The sequence below is a fragment of the Macrosteles quadrilineatus genome, unplaced genomic scaffold (assembly GCF_028750875.1).
Source record: "Macrosteles quadrilineatus isolate MER2022 unplaced genomic scaffold, UCM_ALF_1.0 Scaffold_3__2_contigs__length_128488019, whole genome shotgun sequence".
Lineage (NCBI taxonomy): Eukaryota > Metazoa > Arthropoda > Insecta > Hemiptera > Cicadellidae > Macrosteles > Macrosteles quadrilineatus.
This window is the reverse complement of record NW_026542596.1, coordinates 26,638,502-26,659,888: the sequence shown is the minus strand read 5'-3', so window position 1 is coordinate 26,659,888 and position 21,387 is coordinate 26,638,502. Positions and strand designations below refer to the sequence as shown.

Sequence of the window (21,387 nt, the reverse complement as noted above, 5' to 3'; positions counted from 1 at the left end):
AGGAAGTCTTTGAATTGACAAGATGAGGCTAGTCGTTTAAGTTGAACTGCAAACTCTGCAATTGATTCTCCCTCTTTTTGGGTTCTCTTATTGAAAACAAACCTTTCATATGTAATATTTTTACGGGGTTCATAGTGTGTGGTTAAAACAGTAATTACTTCTGCAAAAGTTTTCTCAGAAGGCTTCTTAGGTACAAGCAAATTTTTTAGGACAGAGTAAAGCTCTGGTCCCATGACAGCGATGAACAAGGACAACTTGTTAGCATCTTCAATTTTATTAATGGTAAAAAATTGCTCGAGTCTTTCAACATAGTTCTCAAATGATTCCACTTCAATGTTAAATTCGTTAATTTTTCCTAGAATTTGTTTAGATGCCATTGAGATTCGAAATTAGGCTTAGGCTAGGCCTAGCAACAAACTTAGACATGAAGGACTTACACGTGGTGTTGCGCTATCATCCATTACCATCCGTCCATAGATGTATTTTTCTTTCTTCACAATTAGGTTAAATGACTTCAAAACCTTAAATCTTCTCTTCCAGAATTGTTTTGGGAGATTTTCTTCATAAATCTTTAAAATGAAACTGAAAAATGCCTTGTTCCTGGCAGGTTGAAAACTGAAAATTTGCCAAGTCTTATTGGCTGAAAACAAAAAGAAAAGAAAAAATATACTTTTAAATGTTCTAGGGATGGTCAAGTCTCGAAATTTCGGGAAATTTTAAATCTCGTTACACGAGACAAGATTTCTTTTTGGCCGAGATTTTTATCGAGACGAGAATTTAAAAAAAAAAAAATTAAAAACGCCTGCAGAAAGTCAGTGCAATACCCGCAATACAGGAGCGTGTTGTAGTTGTGTTTCCTTTGCGAAGGCGTTCTTATTTAATTAATTCTATAAATGTAAATATTACTTTAATTATTTTAATAATATTACTTAATAACATTTGAGAAGTTTTGTTAAGTGTAAGCAGTGTGAGGAATGTTTTATTACTAAAAAAAGTCAAAACAAGTAGGCCTAACTATTTTATAAAAATTAATATTGCTTTTATTTTATGATTTATTTTATTTTAGGATTTATTTTATTTAACTCTATCCTAACTGATATCACTATGTTTCCTAATCGTAGGCATTTTTAATAAGTTATAGGTGTGATTAATAAAAAAATGTTATGCTGATGTTTTTTAATAAAAGATTGTAAATATTCTTGCCTATTATCATTATTTTTGTATTTAAACAGTCATCTAACAATGTTACAAAATCAGGTACAAAATTTTGAACGTGCATTTCCCGTTGTGTATGAAAAGGGAATTCCCGTCTCGATCTCGTCTCGAAATTTTATGAGAAATAAAAAATCTCGTCTCGTCTCGAACTAAAAATTCAATCTCATCCATCCCTAAAATGTTCTAAATGCGCACAAATGAAAATAAACTAAAAACTTGTTTATCTCGTCGCCAGTTATTGCTACTTTGACTGACTTGTAAAATAAACTATAAAGGTAACCTGAAAAGCGGTTAGACACGACTAGCGAATTAGCAGAGCAAAGAATAGTTGTGGCCGGCTTTACCTTTAGCATGTAGACAAGTGGGCTTTGTCCTCTTCCGTTCTCATCGTCTATGGTGGTGGGGGTTATGTTTCCTACAGTTGCCTTTGGGCCTCGGTTGCTTGATTATGTTATATATATATGTACATGTATTCCACATCATTGATTATAAAATAATAAGCTTCTGCTATACAACACTAACCTACTTGTTGGCTGCAGCATTAAATTTACACATCACTTGTTACTGTGTGTCTTATTTATTTATTTTTTTTTTTTACTTTTCTTCCTCAGTTGTACCACAGTTGTAAAAGTACAAAAATTATCGTCCATCTGGGAACACTGAGTTTGAAGTGGAACTGATCTTTTCTTTATGCCAAGACCCAATGAGATTGTGTCATTCAGATGTATCGATGTTCCTTGCAGTAACTTATTGATTTGTAAAACCAATACTGATTAAAGTGAAAAACTATTATGCAATAATAGCAATAGGTTATTTTTATTTGTTGTCTTTCTATATTTTGATTTTGGTATAAAATATTTTATGACAGTTCAAACTAAATCTGATACTGTACTTAAAAATATATTCGAGAATCGTCTGCCTATGCCACGAGACTCCCTTGTTGACTATCAACTATTGCAACTCGATAGATTCATTCAATGCTTAATTTTGTTTACTGTATCGTTATCGAGACGTATTATTGACTGTTGTGTTGTAGGAAAGTGAAAGTCAAGTTAGTAGTCCTCTTGCTAGCTCTGCCGAATGACGATGATTGTTTGTTGAACATTTGGTTTATGCTGGTCTAGCCTATATGAATTTAGATAGTTGTTTTTTGTAGGAATGGGGATTAAATAAGGTATCAACACAAAACAAATATAATTTATTAAATACGGGTGTAGAAAATAGTGAATTGGCACTATTTATAACTACTCGACTCGAATTTTCAAGTAGTAATTACTACTTGACTCGAGGTCGAGTATTTGAAAAAAACTTTGAGTAATTACTCGAAGATCGAGTACTCGCCCACCCCTAACATTTATGGAATATACAAAATCTTGATATTCCAATGTGTGGCGTGTACATTTATAGTTATATTGTATTATGAATATTTCTTTAAATTTAGTTTATTGTTTATTTTTATTTTTTTTTATATTAGACTATGTGTAAGGAAACATTTGGCTAATGTATTTTTCTGATTCCCAGGGTGGAATTGGCCTACTTATGTTGATTCCAGAACTGTGCTTCATGACTGGACTTTCAGACGAAATGAGAGCTGACTTTAAAGTGATGAAAGATGTTGCCACAATCACCCGAGTCAATCCCAACCAGAGAGTCTTAAACCTACAAAAATTAATCAATAACATAAAAAGTAAGGTTATGTTTAATCATGCCTGTATTATTTAATAATACTATTATGTAGGGGGGCCTGCGGTACAGAAAATTTGAGGTCGATGCACGGTGCAATGTTTTTTACCAAGCAAGTTATTTGATCACCCTCTGACCACTGGCTTTGAATACACACAGTACAGAGGGGGAAAAAGAGGCCTACATTTATCGTTTCGATTTCAATACGATACTGAATACAATTCCTCATTGAATTTATACCAATACGGAATAAAACGTTAATAAATCTAAAAAAAAAGTGAGACATTGAGTTATTTTGCTTTAAATTTCGTAGGTAGGGTTGATATCTTTTAAATTATTATTAATAGTGGGAGCTGTAATTCAAATATACCTTTACGTTGGTATTGTATCATACGCTGCATATTTTGATTCTCATTAGTCAATATCAACTTACGATATACCTGGAAAAAGTATAATATCAGTACGGAAAAGTCAGGGAATTTTATTTTCCAAATGTAGTACCAACCAAGCAGAAAATAGAGATAAACTACCAAGGTCAAAAGAAAGTCAACTCATGCTTGTCTCCTGATACTTGGGGTGTTGCATCGCCATAATAGTTTACATCCATTATATAAAGGCAATTTAACAACAAACTGTTCAATTGTCCACCTTCAGCCACTCGGATAGCTAGTAGTGTTTTGGTTTTATAGTACTGTTTTACAGCAGAAAAATCTACTACTGTACTGTTGCGTGATTAATAGATTTAATGTTATAAAAAGTCAGAATAGAAACACTAAAAAGGGAAACAATATTATGGTGGGGGGGGGGGGGGAATGGGCAATGACCTCAAAAGGAGCTTGGGCCACAGATAGTGGAGTTGGGCAGGGGTGAAGGGGAGGGTGCGACCTTGAATCTATATTTTTTAGACTTGCATTAAATACTTCCCTAAAGGGGAGGAGTATTCCAATTGCAGGTTTTTTGAGAATTCCGTGCCGTGTTCGACTTTGATTGTCTTTTTCAGCTTAGGAACTTTGATTCATCAAAAATATAATTTGAATTAACCAAAGCATTGATAATATATAAAATGCAGACCAGGAAAAATATTTGAATTCAAGTTAATGCCATGATTTGCATTTTTACATCAAAATAAAACATTGCTCAATCATGATATTTTAGGTCTTTGACCTTCATTATGCGTCATATATTTAACCCGTATTTGAGATGCTTCCGCATAATTGGGAAAGTTAATTAAAAATTCTAACTAGTTAGAAGTTATTAGTTAGTCCAGTAAAAAGTTACTGATAGAAGTTATTAGTTAGTTACCTAGTTTAAAAACTAACAAATTAAATAGAAGTTAACCAAAAAAACTAACAAATAGTGCTATTCGTTAGAATTTCTATTCGTTATTCCCAAAACACCTATGCATACTAAACTATTATTTTTTTTATGTTTTGAGGGTCAAAATGAAAAAAATGTAAAAGCCTCAAGTGGCCAGCTAACGATGAGTGTTATGTTTTAGGTAACCCTAGATGTGTAGAGATGTTGGAGGAGTGGGGGTTGCAGGTACCTGAGAGGCCGTTAGAGATGACAGCCCGTATATTGAACCCTGAACAAATAACATTTGGTAGAGGATTCACCACCAACGGGAACCCACAAGCTGACTGGAACCGGGATGCAACTTCTCAACACATGCTAGAAGTGGTTAGTGAATAGTGTTCTTTCAAACAAAAAAAGTAAGATAAAGAGTGTATTCAATTGTGATTTTATGACTTAAAGTTTAGAATTTTGTTCTTTGTCAGCTGGTTTGGTGCAACAGGTATTAAATAAAAAAAATTATGGCAGAAAACTCTTTTTTTCACAGGTCAACATTGACAATTGGATTGTGATGTTTGCATCCAGGGATGAGCGTAATGCACATGGATATGTGGAAATGATGGGAAAAGTGTGCCCTCTCATGGGTGTTCAAATTGAATACCCCAGTTTGAATAAACTGAGAGACGACAAGCCAGACACCTATGTTAAGAATTTGAAGGAATCCGTTACTGAAAAGACACAGTTGGTCGTGGTGATATTCCCCACTCAAAGAGAAGACCGCTACTCTGCAATCAAGAAATTTTGCTGCCTGGATAGGCCAGTCCCTTCACAGGTAAAGCCATGATTGAGTTTAGATAAATAAGTCCAAATAGTTTATACAAAGAAATGGGTTTGTTTGTATTTGCATTGTGTTAGGATAGTTTGTCATAAGTAGTGATGGGTTGGTCAAAACAGGAACTAATTGACTATTGATTCTCGGTTCCTGTACCATCGGTACCTTATTTAGAATTTAGGATAGGCTACTTTTTTTTATTTTGAAAACAAAATATGCATGTTGCAATTTTTAAAACTGAGTATTTTGCATTAATATAGGTTGGTAATACTTAAGGAATCTTGAAAATAAAACTTATTTGTAAAAAGGCCATGTGGACGTCATTAAGGTCCCCTGTGAGGCCACGGAAACGTCTGTCGTCGCCCGCAATAGCGGCAAAATCATGAACATCTCTTGCGACCATTTAGACGTCATCATAGTCTTCCACGATCGCGGCTAAATCATGAACACCTTTCGCCGCCGTGTAGACGTCATCATCGTCTCCCGCGATCGTGGCAAAGTGATGAACATCTCCCGCGATCGTGGCAAAGTGATGAACATCTCCCGCGATCGTGGCAAAGTGATAAACATCTCCCGTGTCCGTGTAGACATCATCATCAACTCCTGTTGTCACGGAAATGTCATCATCGACCCCCGCGATTGCGGTAAAATCATGAACATCAACCTCGGTCACGGAAACGTCATCGTTGTCGTCCGTGATTACAAAAAATATGAACATCAAGCCAAACTCGGTCTCAAAACTCAAGGTCATGACTTGAATTACGTCCTAGTCGAATATTAATTGTATTTTAAATAGGGATAGGCCGATAACAGAATTTCTAGATTCTATACCAGTCCTGAAATGTTAATCACGATTCTTTGTACCAATTTCATGTAAAACCTCATCTTTTTAAGAAAGTTGCCATAGTCAATGTTATGTTGTTCGTATCATCCATGTATGAATTCTGAATCAGACAACCAACATAGTTCATGCCGGCTCAAAATTATCGTGTTATTTATGGTATCCAAGTCTGATAAGTAAACGGAATCAGGAAACCGCTCTTGCTTTATACGAAACGAAATAGTCATAGACTGAAAACATCCAAATTGAGGTAGCACCATCGATCTTTATTACTACAACTGGATTGCGCAGCTGTACTGCTCAGAGATACACACGTATCGGTCCGGCGCTCCCCTCACCACCTAACGTATAGCCCGCACCGCCGCTGCCATACACTTTATCTGGGGAGACCGTGTTTTCATTGATATGAACTGTCATATATTTGTTGATACTTATTCGATTTAAATGCGGTTTACACCATTGTACTCGTTATGAAAGTACGAAGCTTTTGATGTAGTGTTATCCCCATTTATAAAATTATACCATTAGCAACAGGGTGCAGCACTATTATTTTTTAAATTTATGACTTTAGCTAATTTGCAACCAAAAGGTGAGTGAGCGTAGCGAACGAGCTAATCTAAAGGCAAGTGAGCGCAGCGAACGAGCTTCAACCTAAAAGTGAGTGAGCGTAGCGAACGAGCTAACCTGAAGGCAACTGAGCGCAGCGAACGAGCTCCAACCTTAAGGTGAGTGAGCGTAGCGAACGAGCTCCAACCTTAAGGTGAGTGAGCGTAGCGAACGAACTTCAACCAGGATTTGATTGAGCCATGCGTTTAGTTTAATTTTTTCCCATCTCCCAAATTTGTGTTTAAACCTGAAATTTTACCTTATTTTCCCTACTTTTGGTGCATTTTACTGCGCAAGGGGTCCATTCTTCATGCCGATAATTTTTTTCAACCCCCCGCCCCCGAAGGGGGCCTAAGATTATTTAAAAATATTATTTTACCTCACTCTAACTCCCAAGACTTTATACCGATGCTTATTGATGTGAAGAAAGTTTTAGAGGTTGTGACTAAGTAAATCTAATTTATCATAGCACCGGCCCTACATCGAGACTCTTACATGTCAAGACTGGTTTGGTTTGCACTAAACAACCCCCCTATGGAATACTTCGCAACTGCCAAGTTATCACTACGTCTTTTACGCAAAAATGTTTCCGGACAACATCCTGTCCCCCGTGAACATTTCTCATCACGGCTACTATTAAAAGGGGGCCTGGGGGCGGAGCCCCCATCGAGCCAAAGGCGAGTTTTTTTTTATTATACAATTTATTGCCACGATTAATTGTAAGTCTAGGAAAATATTTAGGGACATTTTAGGACATAAGGGAATTCGGTCTTCGGCAAAAGTTGCACAAATTAATACTGTTCAAAAACACATAGGAAACATGTCTTTAAAATTTTATTGTCGTAAATAAATGGTTTGATTCGTAAATAACATGTTTTTTCATAACCTATTCTAAGCCTTTTGGACCTTTTGGTGCTCATTTCATTTGGTACTAAAACTAAACAAGTATATGACTTTGATTAAGTTAGCTGTATGAAGCATATTTTATTACTAAAATGATAAATCTTATATATTAAAAATTCCTTTTCCGAAATCATTTGGCTCTTCTACCAGACCGATGTTCATGATTGAGATCTCAAATTGAAGGTATTCACACACAGATTTGCCATCAAGCAACTGCATATAATAATCCACTGTATTACTCTACCAAAAAAACATAATTTAATTCATTTTAGAATTCTCACATCAATTAAAGATGTATTTCACAAGCTATAATTATATATCCTATATTTTGGTCTTAGAACCTTCAGTGAAATACCAGCTTTCACATAAGCTACTAGTTATTAAAATCAGACTAGTTTCAAGCAAACGCAAGGTGAAGAACCAACATAAAAACCATTTTTCATGAGGTTTTTTATGATTAAAAATCAATAGCTCCAATATTGTTCATGATTTTTATATGTTTTGGACTCAAAATAATCAGTTAAGTATAAGCTTTAATTTGTTATACTGCTAGTTTGAATCAGTTAAGCTCAAGATACTTTTTTACTCAATCAAAAATCATAAATTTGATTATTTCTTGGGTAATATATTTATTTTAATGGTGCGAATCACCATGGGTCCTCTCGTACATGTTAAATACATTAAAAAAAACATAAAATTAAACATAAAAAACATAAGTGTGTATGCTTAATTTAATTAATTAATCATTAGCCATGTTAAAAGTAATAAGTTAAAATAATAACAGTTTTATAACTAATTTAAAAAGTGGCAGCAACAAACCGTATTTAGTAGATTTAAGTAAAAATATAATCTAAAAAAGAATTATTTTCATATAAATCATATGCAATAATCTCCGCAATTTCATGCAGATTACAATTGTGTAAACAAATTGATAATCGAGCCACTATGAACAGAGATATAGCGTATTTTGTGAGCGCAAACACGGAAACGCCATAAGACGTAATGAGTAAGAGAGAGACAGTTTATACGTTAGGTGGTGGGGGGAGCACCGAGCGGCCCGACCGAAAACCCAGCACACAGTGCCCGATCCAGCTGTAGTAATAATAGAGATCGATGGGTAGCACTGGCACAGCAACTCTGCTAGAAAATCGAGACGCTCTAAAATGTTGTTATGTTGGTACCCCTAGAAGATTCAACCAGCTCATTGGCTAACGGCAATCCTACAATCCCCTAGTTCCAAACTCCAAAGTACTATTCCCCTAGAGCATATGGCGGCCAACGTCTCTCAATTCTCGCATTCAGTGAAACCACAGAGAGTTCTATCGTTTGTGGTGATACCTTCGGTTGCGTTGTAGCTCTAGTTCAATGCGCAACTATTGCCGCCATTGCCGGTATCAACTTAACCTTGACCGCAATAAGTATTTGTCTGCGTTCGCGTTGTGCGTTCGTGTAGCAAGCAATGGCGGAGCTGTACTGTAGAGTGTAGACATAGACTAGACACTAGACAGACGACATGACGATTTACGTGATGACAATACGATTCCCAATCAACGCTCGACTGTGGATTGAATTAAAGTTAAGTTAATTTTGGAAAATACAATTACAGAAATTACAGGAAAATATTTAAAGCTGTTTGTGATAGAGCCCGGAAAATGTTAAACTGTAAGGTAATAACCACAGCTGAGCCAAGCAGTGTGGACTGTTGTCTGAACTTGGTGTCTTGAGATCTAAAGATTTGGACTTCCCTGATTTGTGTGTCAGAGATAAGCTGATAACTAATGGTCAGGCTATTTCTAACTTTCTCAATGTCAAGTTTGCAAACACCTCTAAAGACATTAATTGCATACCCTGTTTAGATACTGCATCCAAGTTAGTGAATAATTTTATGATTAATCATAGAGTTAATTTCAAATTCAGACATGTATCTGTATCATAAATTAAAACTACAATAAAAAAATAAAAAATCAGTAGGATGGGATGGGATTTCAGTTGAAATAATAAAAAATATTATGAACTTTATAGCAGAACCACTTTGTCTGATTTTAAACCAATGTTTTGATGAAGGAATTTTTCCATACCATTTAAAAAATGCTGAATTGAAACCTCTTTTCAAAAAAGATTCAGTAGAAAACCCAGAAAATTATCGTCCAGTTTCAATTTTACCAACTCTATCAAAGGTTTTTGAAAAAATAGCATATGAACAAATGTACTCTTTTTTTGAAAATAATAATTTGTTTACAGATAATCAATTTGGCTTTAGATTAGAAAAAAACACAATATCAGCTGTCTCTGATTTCATCAATCGTGTGTCGGGGGGCTTGGAAGGATCTCAGAGTACTGCAGCAGTGTTCTGTGATCTGTCCAAGGCGTTCGATTGTGTGAGCCATGATGTATTAAGTAATAAACTGAAATATTATAACTTATCTGATCTGGCACTGTCTTGGATACAATGTTATTTAAAAAATAGGCAACAGAGAACTGTCATTAAGAAAAATGGTAAACATTTCATTTCAAAATGGCAAACCATCAATTGTGGTGTACCCCAAGGGTCAATTTTAGGTCCCTTGTTATTTTTAATATTTATAAATGATGTTCCTAACAATGTATCATCAAACCTAATATTATATGCTGATGACACTACAGCTATAGTAAAATCAAATGATGTACATACTCTTAGATTAGAGCTTGATCGTTCCATTGTAGATTTAACTAGCTGGTTTGCGGCAAATGGTTTAAAACTAAATAATTCTAAAACACATATTATTCTAAAACACATATTATGCAATTCCAAACACTACAAAATAAGCAAAACATAATTTTTGAATTACCATATGAAAATGATATTTTAGCTTTTGTCGAACAAACAAAATTTTTAGGCTTAAATATTGATAAAAATTTGACTTGGAAACATCACATTGAAATATTAGCTAAAAAATTACATACAGCTTGTTTCCAGATGTATGTTTTAAGAAACATAATAGATTCTAAAACAAAGGTCATAGTTTATTATGCCATATTTTTTTCCATTATGCAATATGGTATTGAGTTATGGGGCTCAACATCATTTGCCTCAACTATTTTTAAGATACAAAAGAAGTTTTTAAGAATCTTATCATTTACACGAAAAAAAGTCATGTAAACCGCTTTTTGAAACATATGGAATGTTAACAATGCCTTCACTTTACATTTATAAAATTCTGGTATACTTCAAGAGTAATGCACAATTATTTATAGACAATCAATTTATTCATCAACTAGCTGTACCCACGGGCTTTGCCCCGTTTAACTTCATAAGTATTCGCATGGCTCAATCACGTCCCGGTTGAAGTTCGTTCGCTACGCTCACTCACCTTCAGGTTGGAAATCGTTCGCTGCGCTCACTTGTTTTCAGGTTAGCTCGTTCGCTACGCTTACTCGCCTCCAGGTTGATGTTCGTTCGCTACGCTCACTCACCTTTTGGTTGCAAATTAGCTGTTGTCATACATTTAAAAAAGTCATCCCTTTTATTGTTTATAATACAGTACTTTTATAAAGGTTTTTATGTTTTAATATTTAACATTGGAGAATTTAAACGTTGTTAAGTGCACAGGTGTGCTGCGATTGGGGTTCAATACATTTGGACTTATTTAAAAGTAAAATAGTTTTCTGTGCTGCAATCTGTAGAAACAATGTGGCACTATTTCAAATCATGACTAATGCTAATACAGAATGTTGTAGTTATTCAAACGTACAAAACAGTTGGTGAAAGTAAACATCTGCTTTTAAATTATAATTTTTTGTAAACATTCTAGATCAAAAAGTCTGACATTGGCCCACTTAAAACCCTCTGGGGCAGAGCCCTTTTGACGGATCTGCACCAAACTTCACTCGAACCATCCTTGAAAGATGCTTAATAATGCCTGAAAGTTTCATTACAATCTGTCGAGCGGTTTTGGAGTCCATAACATATATACACATATATATACATACATACATAGTTCCTCTTTTATAGATATAGATAGGCCTACCAAACACGTTCAAAAAATAATTTGCAGTATCCAAGACATCGGCTATGCCTGTATGAAAGATCGCCGTACTACATGAGTCTGAGGCTTTACAACAGTCTACCTGCTCATTTAAAAAATATCAATAGCATTGTAAAGTTTAAGAAAGAATTAAAAACATTCCTTATAAAAAATAAATATTATACAATAGAAGAGTATTTAAATGACTGTTTTTTTTAAAAAGTGACTAGTTTAATTTTAATCCTTAGTTTTAATTTTTATTTTTGTTAGCTAAGAAATGACAATGTCATCTGTTTCACCAGCTTTGCTGGAAATGTGAAATGTTTTATGACAATAAAGTGATATTATTATTATTATTATTATTATTACATAATTTTAGTTGTAATAATTATTGGTGTTTTACTGGTGTACAGTTAATCATAAGTAACTATCGGCAAATATAACGCAAAAAATGTAACTACCTGCTTTAGTAGGCCTAAGAAAATTATTTTCTACCACAAATTTTGTCTCAAAGTACCTACTAAATTTATGTTAGGTAGTTCTGGAAAATACATAAGTTTTAATTGTAATAATAATTGGTTTTTTTACCGGTTTACAGTTAATCATAAGTAACTATCGGCAAATATAACGCAAAAATCTTAATGTTCAGCAGTTAGAAACTGTTTCAGGAGGCCTAGCTCAGTAGCACCATTTTATTCTGTAAGATGTTAAACTCAATAATGTTAATTTTTAACCTTAATTCGCAGTGTTTTTCGAGTGAATATTAAGAGTTAATTTGCCTTAAGGGCTAACGTATGTGGGTTTTGAATTATTTTCCAATATCCGTTATTTTAATTTGTTTTTACAACTTTTATTGGGCTTTTCTTATAAGTAGCCTATATTAGTCACCGGGAATTTCGTATTTTTAGCTGGGAAAACTGGGAAAAATGCGTGAACTTTGTTTGGATTCAGTTGACAACCCTGAGCCGTCATAAGTGAACAAGTTTAAAACTTAAATATTATAAATACAATATTATAAAAAAAATATGTGTTTTCTTGACACTTAAACCTAGTAGACTTTGGATAAAACAGTCCTAAAAAACGTGATATCGGCATGAAAAATACAGGAAATAATTATATGAGAAATCTTTGAGCCTGATTTTGTGGACACCCTGTAAAAATATGACTAAAGATTAGTTACAAGTATAATGTTAACAAATTTTCCCCCTTGACCTGTATATATCATATGTATTTATCATATGTTATTTTGCCATTCTAGGTTTACTTTTTCAATTGACGCAAAATCGTGAACATCTTCACCGGCCGTGTAGACATCATCGTATCGTCTTCGTCTTGCGCGATCGTAGAAAAGACGTGATCATTTTTCCCGCGGTCACGAAAACGTCGTCTAGCACGGTCGCGGTTTAAGAACATCTCCCGCAGTCGTGTAGACATCATCATCGTCTTGCGCCTTCACGGAAACGTGATCGTTGTCTAGCGCGATCGTGGTAAAATCATTAAATTTCCCGACTTTGATATCAAAGTAAAGACAACTTTTTAACCCAACTTTAGATCCCAACGTTGTAAGACCATTTTGAAATTCAATACTAATAACTGACTTTCCCGTTTTCCCCGACTACTAGACACCCTGGTTAATTAGATTTTGACCTTGCAAATATGAAACAAAACCTTCCAATAGCAAGTTTATAGTTTAGCAAGTTTAACACTTGCTAAAACTATGGATTAGTAAAGAAAAACTTTGAATCATTGTAATGAAACTACAAAAGTATAACAAATATATGTTTAAAAAAATACAATAAATAATGGCATTTAAATTAATTTATTGCTTATTATTATTAAATAAGTCAGTAAACTCCAATTCCAGGGAATTCCTCCAAAGTTGGCAACACTACTCCCAACTACGAAGTTGTTATGGAAACGGTCGCTAGCGCTTGATGCTGCAGCGGTGTGCGCCGTAACTACACATTACCCCTAGCGGTCGGCGCCGGAATATACGCTAACCGCAGCACAGCTGACAGTCTATATTTATTTCTTTTAGCGAATTTCCCATATAGGGAATAAGCTATTACCGTAGGTCTCATGGTAAGATTTAGTCCCGGGACCGATTTACTTTTTCATTATGATGTCCCTAGAAGCCAAAAACCCCATCCGTTCAAATTCATATATATATATATTTATATATACAGTAGAGTCTCGCAAACTCGGCACTCGATAACCCGGTAGTCTGGATAACTTGGCCATCACCTGGCTCAGAAAATTTGTGATTTTTTGAGTCCGAGTTAAACATGGACTCAAGTCAAATCATTCGCAACTCGTACCAAGGATTTGTTGTACTATATCTGATGACTTAATACTGACTTGTAATAAATAAATAAGGCAGCTATAAGGGATATGTTATTATTTTTAACCCTAGTTCCCGATAACCTGGCATTTCACTAACTCGGCACACTTCCAGTCCAAATTACGCCGAGTTTGCGGGACTCTACTGTATATATATATATATATATATATGTGTGTACGTTAGCACGATAACTCGAGCAAAAATTATCCGATTTCGATGAAATTTGGTACAAACGTGTAAACCTACGTTTATTCGAACGAGTTCGCAAACCAGCATGATCGGACCATGGGAACGGGGTTTTATTGGGGGATTTATGGGGTAAAAATTGGTTTTTCTCATTTTTGACCCTCAAAACATAAAATTTCCCAAATTTCCTCTAGACCGTTTTGAAGAGCTTAAAAAAACAAATAATTCAGTATATTGAAGTGTTTTTGTATGGTTATTGGCTACGGAGAAAATTGTAAATTAAAAATTCCCATGTTATTCTTATGGAGAATAAGTAAACTGTTGTAGTTTGCTTGTTTATGCATATATTTAAATCAAACTTGGCCAAACTATTTATTTTATACTAGGCTATTAATATTTTACTAAAAACACACTTTATTACCCTGTATGCAGCAAACCTAGGTACTCGTTAAAACCTAATATCATTTGAATAGATTTAATTGTCAATTGAAAATCAAATCAGGCAAATGGAAATTCGCTTAGTCTGCAGGTTTGCTGCGGCGGGGGTATTTGTCTATGGTATGAATTAACTAAATCCACCAAGTTTGATCAAAATATATCCATAAACAGCCCAACTACAACATTTTACTATATTCTCCATAAGAATAACATGGGAATTTTAAATTAACAATTTTTTGGAATTTTCTCCGTAACCAATCATTGTACAAAAAAACTTTGATATACTAAATTATTTTTTTTAAGCTCTTTAAATGGTCTGGAGAAAAATTGACAAATTTTGTGTTTTAAGGGTAAAAAATTAGAAAATCCCATTTTTCCTCCATAAAACCCCCCGTTAAATCCCATTCCCATTGTCCGATCATGCTGGTTTGTGAACTCATTCAAGGTTATCCCGCCTTACACCTTCAAACTAAATTTTATCAAAATCAGGCAAAAATTACTCAAGGTATCATCTGGACGTACACATATATATATATATATATATACATAATAATATAATATATATACATGCATAAAAATTTGAACGAATGGTGTTTTTGGCCTCTGTGGACATCAAAATGAAAGTGTAAATCGGTCCCGGGCCTAGGTCTTACCATAAGACCTACGGTAATAGCTACTTCCCTATAAGGAAATTTGCAAAAAGAACATCTATACTTATTTAATACGCAAGCAGGATTTTTGTGACAATTACTCCTCCGAAACTACTGAACCGATTGACATGTTTTTGGTGTCATTGGAAAGAGCGTAACGTGAAGTTGTGCAGGAAACTTTCTTTTTAGGTAAATAATTAGAGAGTGAGGCCCTGGGGCCCTTTAAAGTTTCGTATTTCTCCATAAGAATATCATGGGAGATAATTTTTATTTACAGAAACATATGTTTGTTACTTGAAAATAGTCAAAGTCTACTACATAATGATTGCTGTGTATTATGACTCTTAATGTATACTACATTTCAATCAAGGATTGTGTACCTTAAAGTTTACCCATAATGGATCTTACTACTTTATTTTAATGCTGGGAATAGTAAAATTTAGGTGAGAATAAGTTAACATGATTTAGAAAACTTTGCTATAATAATTTATGTATTTAATATCACAAATCTTTGACATTACCTATTAATTCATTTGAAACTAAACTGCTGATCGACAAATCAAACAAATCATCTACTTCATGTGAATAATGTTATTACACAAAAATAGTTTTTTTTACCAATAACTTGATTCTTTTTTTACTTGTGGGTGTATTTTGAGTTTGCAGTTATGAAAGCACCAAGCCAAGTAACTTTTATCTAATTTTCTTTATAAACTAACAGTATTATTGAATTACTACATGAACTTGACAAGTCAGGTAATTAATTGTCAGTATACCAAGGGGAAGAAGAGTGGGTCCTTGAAAACAGACGAAGGCTGAGACACCCATCTAGAAAATCCAACTGAGTTTTTAAATATAGAGGTCAGTGGATTGCTAAGACGCAGATTTAGACTAATAAAAGGGTGCACTGGTTTTATTGATGAGGGATATTAATATATCAAAAAGGGCCTTATTAATGGCACAAGACTTCATGTGATCAGAATGGTTAACAACTTAATAGAATGTAAAGTCTTAACTGGAACAAGGGAGTGGGGACATATTTTAATTTCGAGGATAAAAATTTACCCGTCTAAAACAAACTTAGCTTTAAAATGGAAAGATGCTAATTTCTGTTATCTTTGGCATTTGCAGTACAAGCACTTTAATTAAAGAGCAGCATGGTTCTACCCAGACCAATTTCAGTCATGAGCAACTATATTATTTGTTGTTTTAAGTAAGGCTACATCTTTTAATAGGACACGCATATTCGTTACGGAAAACTCTGACCAGGGTAATCTTTCTGAAGGTAACTTTATGACTCATGGAAGTGCTTTTGTGATAAAAACATTGTTTTTTTAGTGTTTATTTTTAAAAGTGTGCTTTCTTCAAAGCAGCATTTTTATGACCCCCAAAATATGCTACATAGGCTACCTATTGGTTTGATATAACAAAATGTTTTGTTAAATGTGTTTTCAAAATCTTAAAAAAATAACTACCCTATAGCCTTGCTCGCTGCCTATAACAAACTTGAACTTGAACACTTATTAATTTACTAAATATAATACACATACATCTAGAAAATGGCTGGACTGCTCCTCTTCTAAGGCTTTATGATTACTGTATTTAATTTTCGACGTCGAGTCAATATATAACACGATGAATTTGTTTCCTAAATTCCTATGTTATTTTGCGGGGCATTGAACCGCACAGGTTCACTAGTTATAAATAAAGTGACAAACAATATGAAGTGATAAAACTGCTTTGAGGTCAACTAGACTAGTTTTAATAGAAGCTGACTCTGACTTCAGCTTGAGTTCTTATAACTCCTATGATATAATATTACTGATATTGTAATTGTATCATTACCCTAGTAATATACTATGTAAACCTTAAACAAGCACTTAAAAAACCTTTTATGTGTTCCTCTCCGAACTGCTCAGTTCTCATATAACAGTATGCCTATACTGGTACTAGTATTTATTTGACAATGTTTGATTTGAATATTTATTGGTAAAACCATCTATAATGTTGACCACAGAGCTTGCTTTGTGATTATTTACCCCATACAACCCAAAAATAGTGTTTCTAATTGAATATTTATCATTTATATTGTTCAGGTAATCAACTCACGCACAATCAGCAAACCAGACAAGCTGAGGTCTATTGTACAAAAGATAGCGCTACAAATCAACTGCAAACTTGGAGGATCCTTGTGGTCTGTCAGAATTCCATTTGTAAGTAGAACACAGTTTGGGTTTTTAAAAACTTGTTATTAGGGTCTGGATAGTGTATTTATTGTATGTATTTCTACGGACAGGAAAATTGTAGTCAGTTGAAATGAAACCTTATTATTATTATAAATTCAGATCAACAGATGGATTGCATAATATATTATTAAGTGTGCAGTTTCCAGATATGCTTGTAAACCTATCATAGGAATAATCACAACATTCAAAAATACAATATCTGACAGTTTCAAGCCAAACCAAATATGTCTTGAAATTAAATGCCGGTTATAATTTTTTTTAATACTTTATACTTTATACTTGTAGGTATTTTAAGCCAAGTATGAATGGGGATGAGTGTAGGATGAGTGGCGCGATCTTGTAGTCTTGTTAGTGACTAAGACCGACATTCCTTAGACACAGCTGTTAATTAATAGCCCATACAGCTAATGGCAACCAAGAGACCTACAGTTTATAGTGGAATCCGAAACACATTTTTCGCCTTGGTATATACGAATTTGTCTAATTATCAGGATAGTACTACGGATAGTCGTAGTACTCACTCGTGCGGATGTTAATCCACACCAGGGAGTATCACATCCACAGTGCATGCCTATAAATATCCTCAATTTATTAATTTATAAGTGGACGGGTGATTTAATTTTTCTATTTGATAATCAATAATTAACTTAACATTAAACCGGTTCTTGGGAAAAGTACCGGTAGGCCTACTGAGAGTCGGTGTCGAAATTTGGTTGTGGATAATTGGGTTGGCCTACGTACCAAAAGGATATGGACCACAAGCCTATTTGGCTAGCAATATCAGCGCAATAGTGGTGAGTCTAAACGGAAAGTTTCACATTGGAAAAGCTATTGTTACGATCAATACAAAATGGCAAAGATCATCCGAGATTGTAGCAAGATCCGCGATCACCCAGTGCAGTTGTAATTTTTTACTTGACACAACAGCCTTCAAAACGCCGTTAATGAGTTGAAACCTCGATTGTAGGCTTTTGGCACCGAAGAAATGGAAGTTTCCCAGTGCTGTACAACACTGATTCACGGTCTTTTCCTGGTTATCAAAACTCATGTACAACTTGATACACACAGATTCTCCGGTTTCTGACCTGGATTATGGCTAGTTACCCATTTAATTTAATTTACAGTTGCATATTATTGTACTTGCGATCTATCAAACCTGTTGTGTAAGCCACACGGTTATTACATTAGAACCTCGCTAATACAACCTTGGATGGTCCGACTCATCGCTTGGTCTGACCGTGCTAACATAACCTCATTGTCCAAGAAAAATACCTAGACGATTTATAAATTGTGTTTCTTCAGTCTTATGTGTTGAAATTCGTTGTATATTTAATTATTAATGCTCATTATTTATAAATGCAGTAGGCTCCCACATTATTGTTTTTGAAAAATCACAGTTCATTAGACAAAAATAAAATGGAATCAAACATTGAACAAAGCTTCAAGGTCAAGCTATCTGTTTGCACTGACAATCCACAATCGTCTGCTCCTTGGGCCTCCACGTCTGTCTGCTGTGCACTTGCTATGTCCACAACCTTTTTCTGATTCTGTATTTGGTAACCATAACAACTTAAGTAGCCTGTGATTGGGTGAAAGTAACCATGGCAACTTGTTGAATCAATGGATGAAGAGAAACTCAAGAAAAAATAGAAGAACAAAGAGAAAGAATAAGCATATTTTTATGTCATTTTTATTTTTATCGGTGTATTTTATGACTGTTGTTATCATCTATAAGTTGGCTACTATTATTTCCTACTTATTTTATTCGTTATTTAGGCCTAATGTATTTATCAACATTCTTCTGTCCTGAAACAGCGTAGTAGTAGCCTATGACTAGCAGTAGCTTACTAGACCTTCTATTGTTCTGTTCTTTATTTCGCTGTACAATGTTTGGCAATTCGTTTGTTTGAGTAAAATTTTGGGAAAACGGATTTTAAACGTTTAAGTTTTTATTACTGAACTGGAATGGCTCAAAGGCATCCTCGTCGCCAAATTGGAATGTCCGTGGTTTAAGAATGAAAATGGAGTAATAAATACACATTTTACAGTAATAAATTGCCGCGGCCGATACGGGCGGGACTAACACGGAGATGGTTACATATCGGGAGCTGCTGGAAGACTGTGAGGAAAAGCCGGGAAAATAGGAGCGTGGTCAGGCTGTGTTGTGATTGGTCGGTTGAGGGTGGCGTGATGATCGGACCACGGCAACGGTTTATTTACTCAAACACTGCTATCATGATACATACATTGACAATAGTTATATACAGCAAGGTGTACTATATGAAATACACTACATTTCCTCCCCCTTAACTTTGATGACTATCAAATCATATATAAAATTGATAAAACTGTTTTGAATTAGAACATAAATATAACACGATAATTATCAGCAAAATACTCATCACACATTGTAAAAGAACACAACAATAGTTACACACATAATATAAAATCAATAAAATACTACTGAACCGTATGATATCTGAAATTCAACTCAAACCAAAAATTATACCATAATAATAATAAAAATCAATTGTAACACACAAATAAAATAATATAGAATCTGTTAAAACAATGAATAAACACAGCATACATAAATACATCATAACTCAAAACAATATCCAGAACATTTGGTTTTAGTACATATATTTTACAAGTCAAGTTTCGTGGTTGGTTTACGTTCCCGAGTAGGGTAACGTCGATCTACTACCGTTTGTTTTGGACTATCAGCTGTTACTATACTACGTGGAGTAGGAATGTCTGCTATGACGTCAGACTTCCGCCTAGTAGCGCTCGCGCGGTGTGGTGTATTTTGTTTTGGATTGGACTACGCGATTGTTGTGGTGGTGTACCTGGAACAGCTGATGCCCCCACTACTACTACTGGCCGTTGCTCACTTGACAGACCTGGTGGCAACAATGGTACAGACGCTTCTCTGTCAATACTAAAAGTGGGTGGTATACTGTTTACCCCTATTATTTGGTCAATATGACGCTTCCATATTACATCATTTTTCAACCTAACCAAATAAGACACTGCACTTAATTGTCTAACTACTACACCTTCTATCCACTTACTTCTACCCCTATAGTCACGAACAATTACTGGCTGACCCTCAAACAACACTCGGGTCTTACTTCCGCCATAATTCTGAATCTGTTTACTCTGTCGGTCATGTACAAACTGTGGTAGGTTTGGCCTGATCAAATCTAACCTACACCTTAATGATCTATTAAACATCAATTTTGCAGGGGTTTCGTTGGTGGTTAAGTGCACAGAATTTCTATAAGCTAACAAAAACTTACACAAAGATAAATCTACACTGTCGTTACTCATAATAGCTAGCTTAATTCTTTTCTTAACATTTTTGACAGAGTTTTCGGCTAGACCATTTGTAGCTGGGTGAAATGGTGGTGTCAATGTGTGTGTGATTCCATTAGATTTCAAAAAATCTTTAAATTCAAAAGAAGTAAACGGTGGTCCGTTATCAGAAACTATTTGGTGGGGAAGACCAAATCTCGCAAATAGTGGTCTGAGCTTAGCAATAGTTTGTTTGGCTGCCGTAGAGCTCACTTCTTCTACTTCCAACCACTTACTGTGAGCGTCTACTATGATGAGATACAATTTACCATTAATAGGGCCCAAGAAATCAACATGTAGGCGTTCCCATACGTTTTTGGGGTGTTCCCACACATGTAAGTTACACTTAGCTGGGCTCTGACGTACCATCAGACAGAGTGAACAGCTGTTAGCTAGATTTTCTATATCCGCATCTAGACCAGGCCACCAAAAGTACGATCGGGCCATGGCTTTCATCTTAACAATTCCGAGATGCCCACAATGTAATTCTGACAAAAGCAACTTCCGTAAATTTTGAGGTACCACTATTCTATGCCCCCACATAATGATACCGTTCTCAACAGCTAATTCACTTTGTCGCTGGTAGTAGGGTTTTAGATTCTCGTCAGTACTTGGTGCGTAGTTTGGCCAGCCATACAAAACATAACCTAAAACTTTGTTTAACACAACATCCCTTTTTGTCTCTTCTCTTACATTATTAAAATTAACAGGAATGTCATTTTCTTGAATGTATTGCAAATACGTGCCAACATAGTTTACATCGTCTGACTCAAAAGGAAAATCTCTTATATT

General features: G+C 34.8%; 1 protein-coding gene across 4 annotated transcripts in view; it reads left to right on the top strand.

Annotated features, from left to right (window-relative positions):
* LOC128990872 (piwi-like protein Ago3) overlaps positions 1-21,387 on the top strand; it is a 67,915-nt gene that overhangs the window by 33,057 nt on the left and 13,471 nt on the right. For all 4 annotated transcript variants that reach the window (XM_054413498.1, XM_054413497.1, XM_054413500.1 and 1 more), the window contains exons 10-13: positions 2,737-2,902; positions 4,397-4,578; positions 4,739-5,023; positions 17,089-17,205. In XM_054413498.1, coding sequence (XP_054269473.1) covers positions 2,737-2,902; positions 4,397-4,578; positions 4,739-5,023; positions 17,089-17,205 — 750 coding nt within the window. The remainder of the gene's footprint in view (positions 1-2,736; positions 2,903-4,396; positions 4,579-4,738; positions 5,024-17,088; positions 17,206-21,387) is intronic.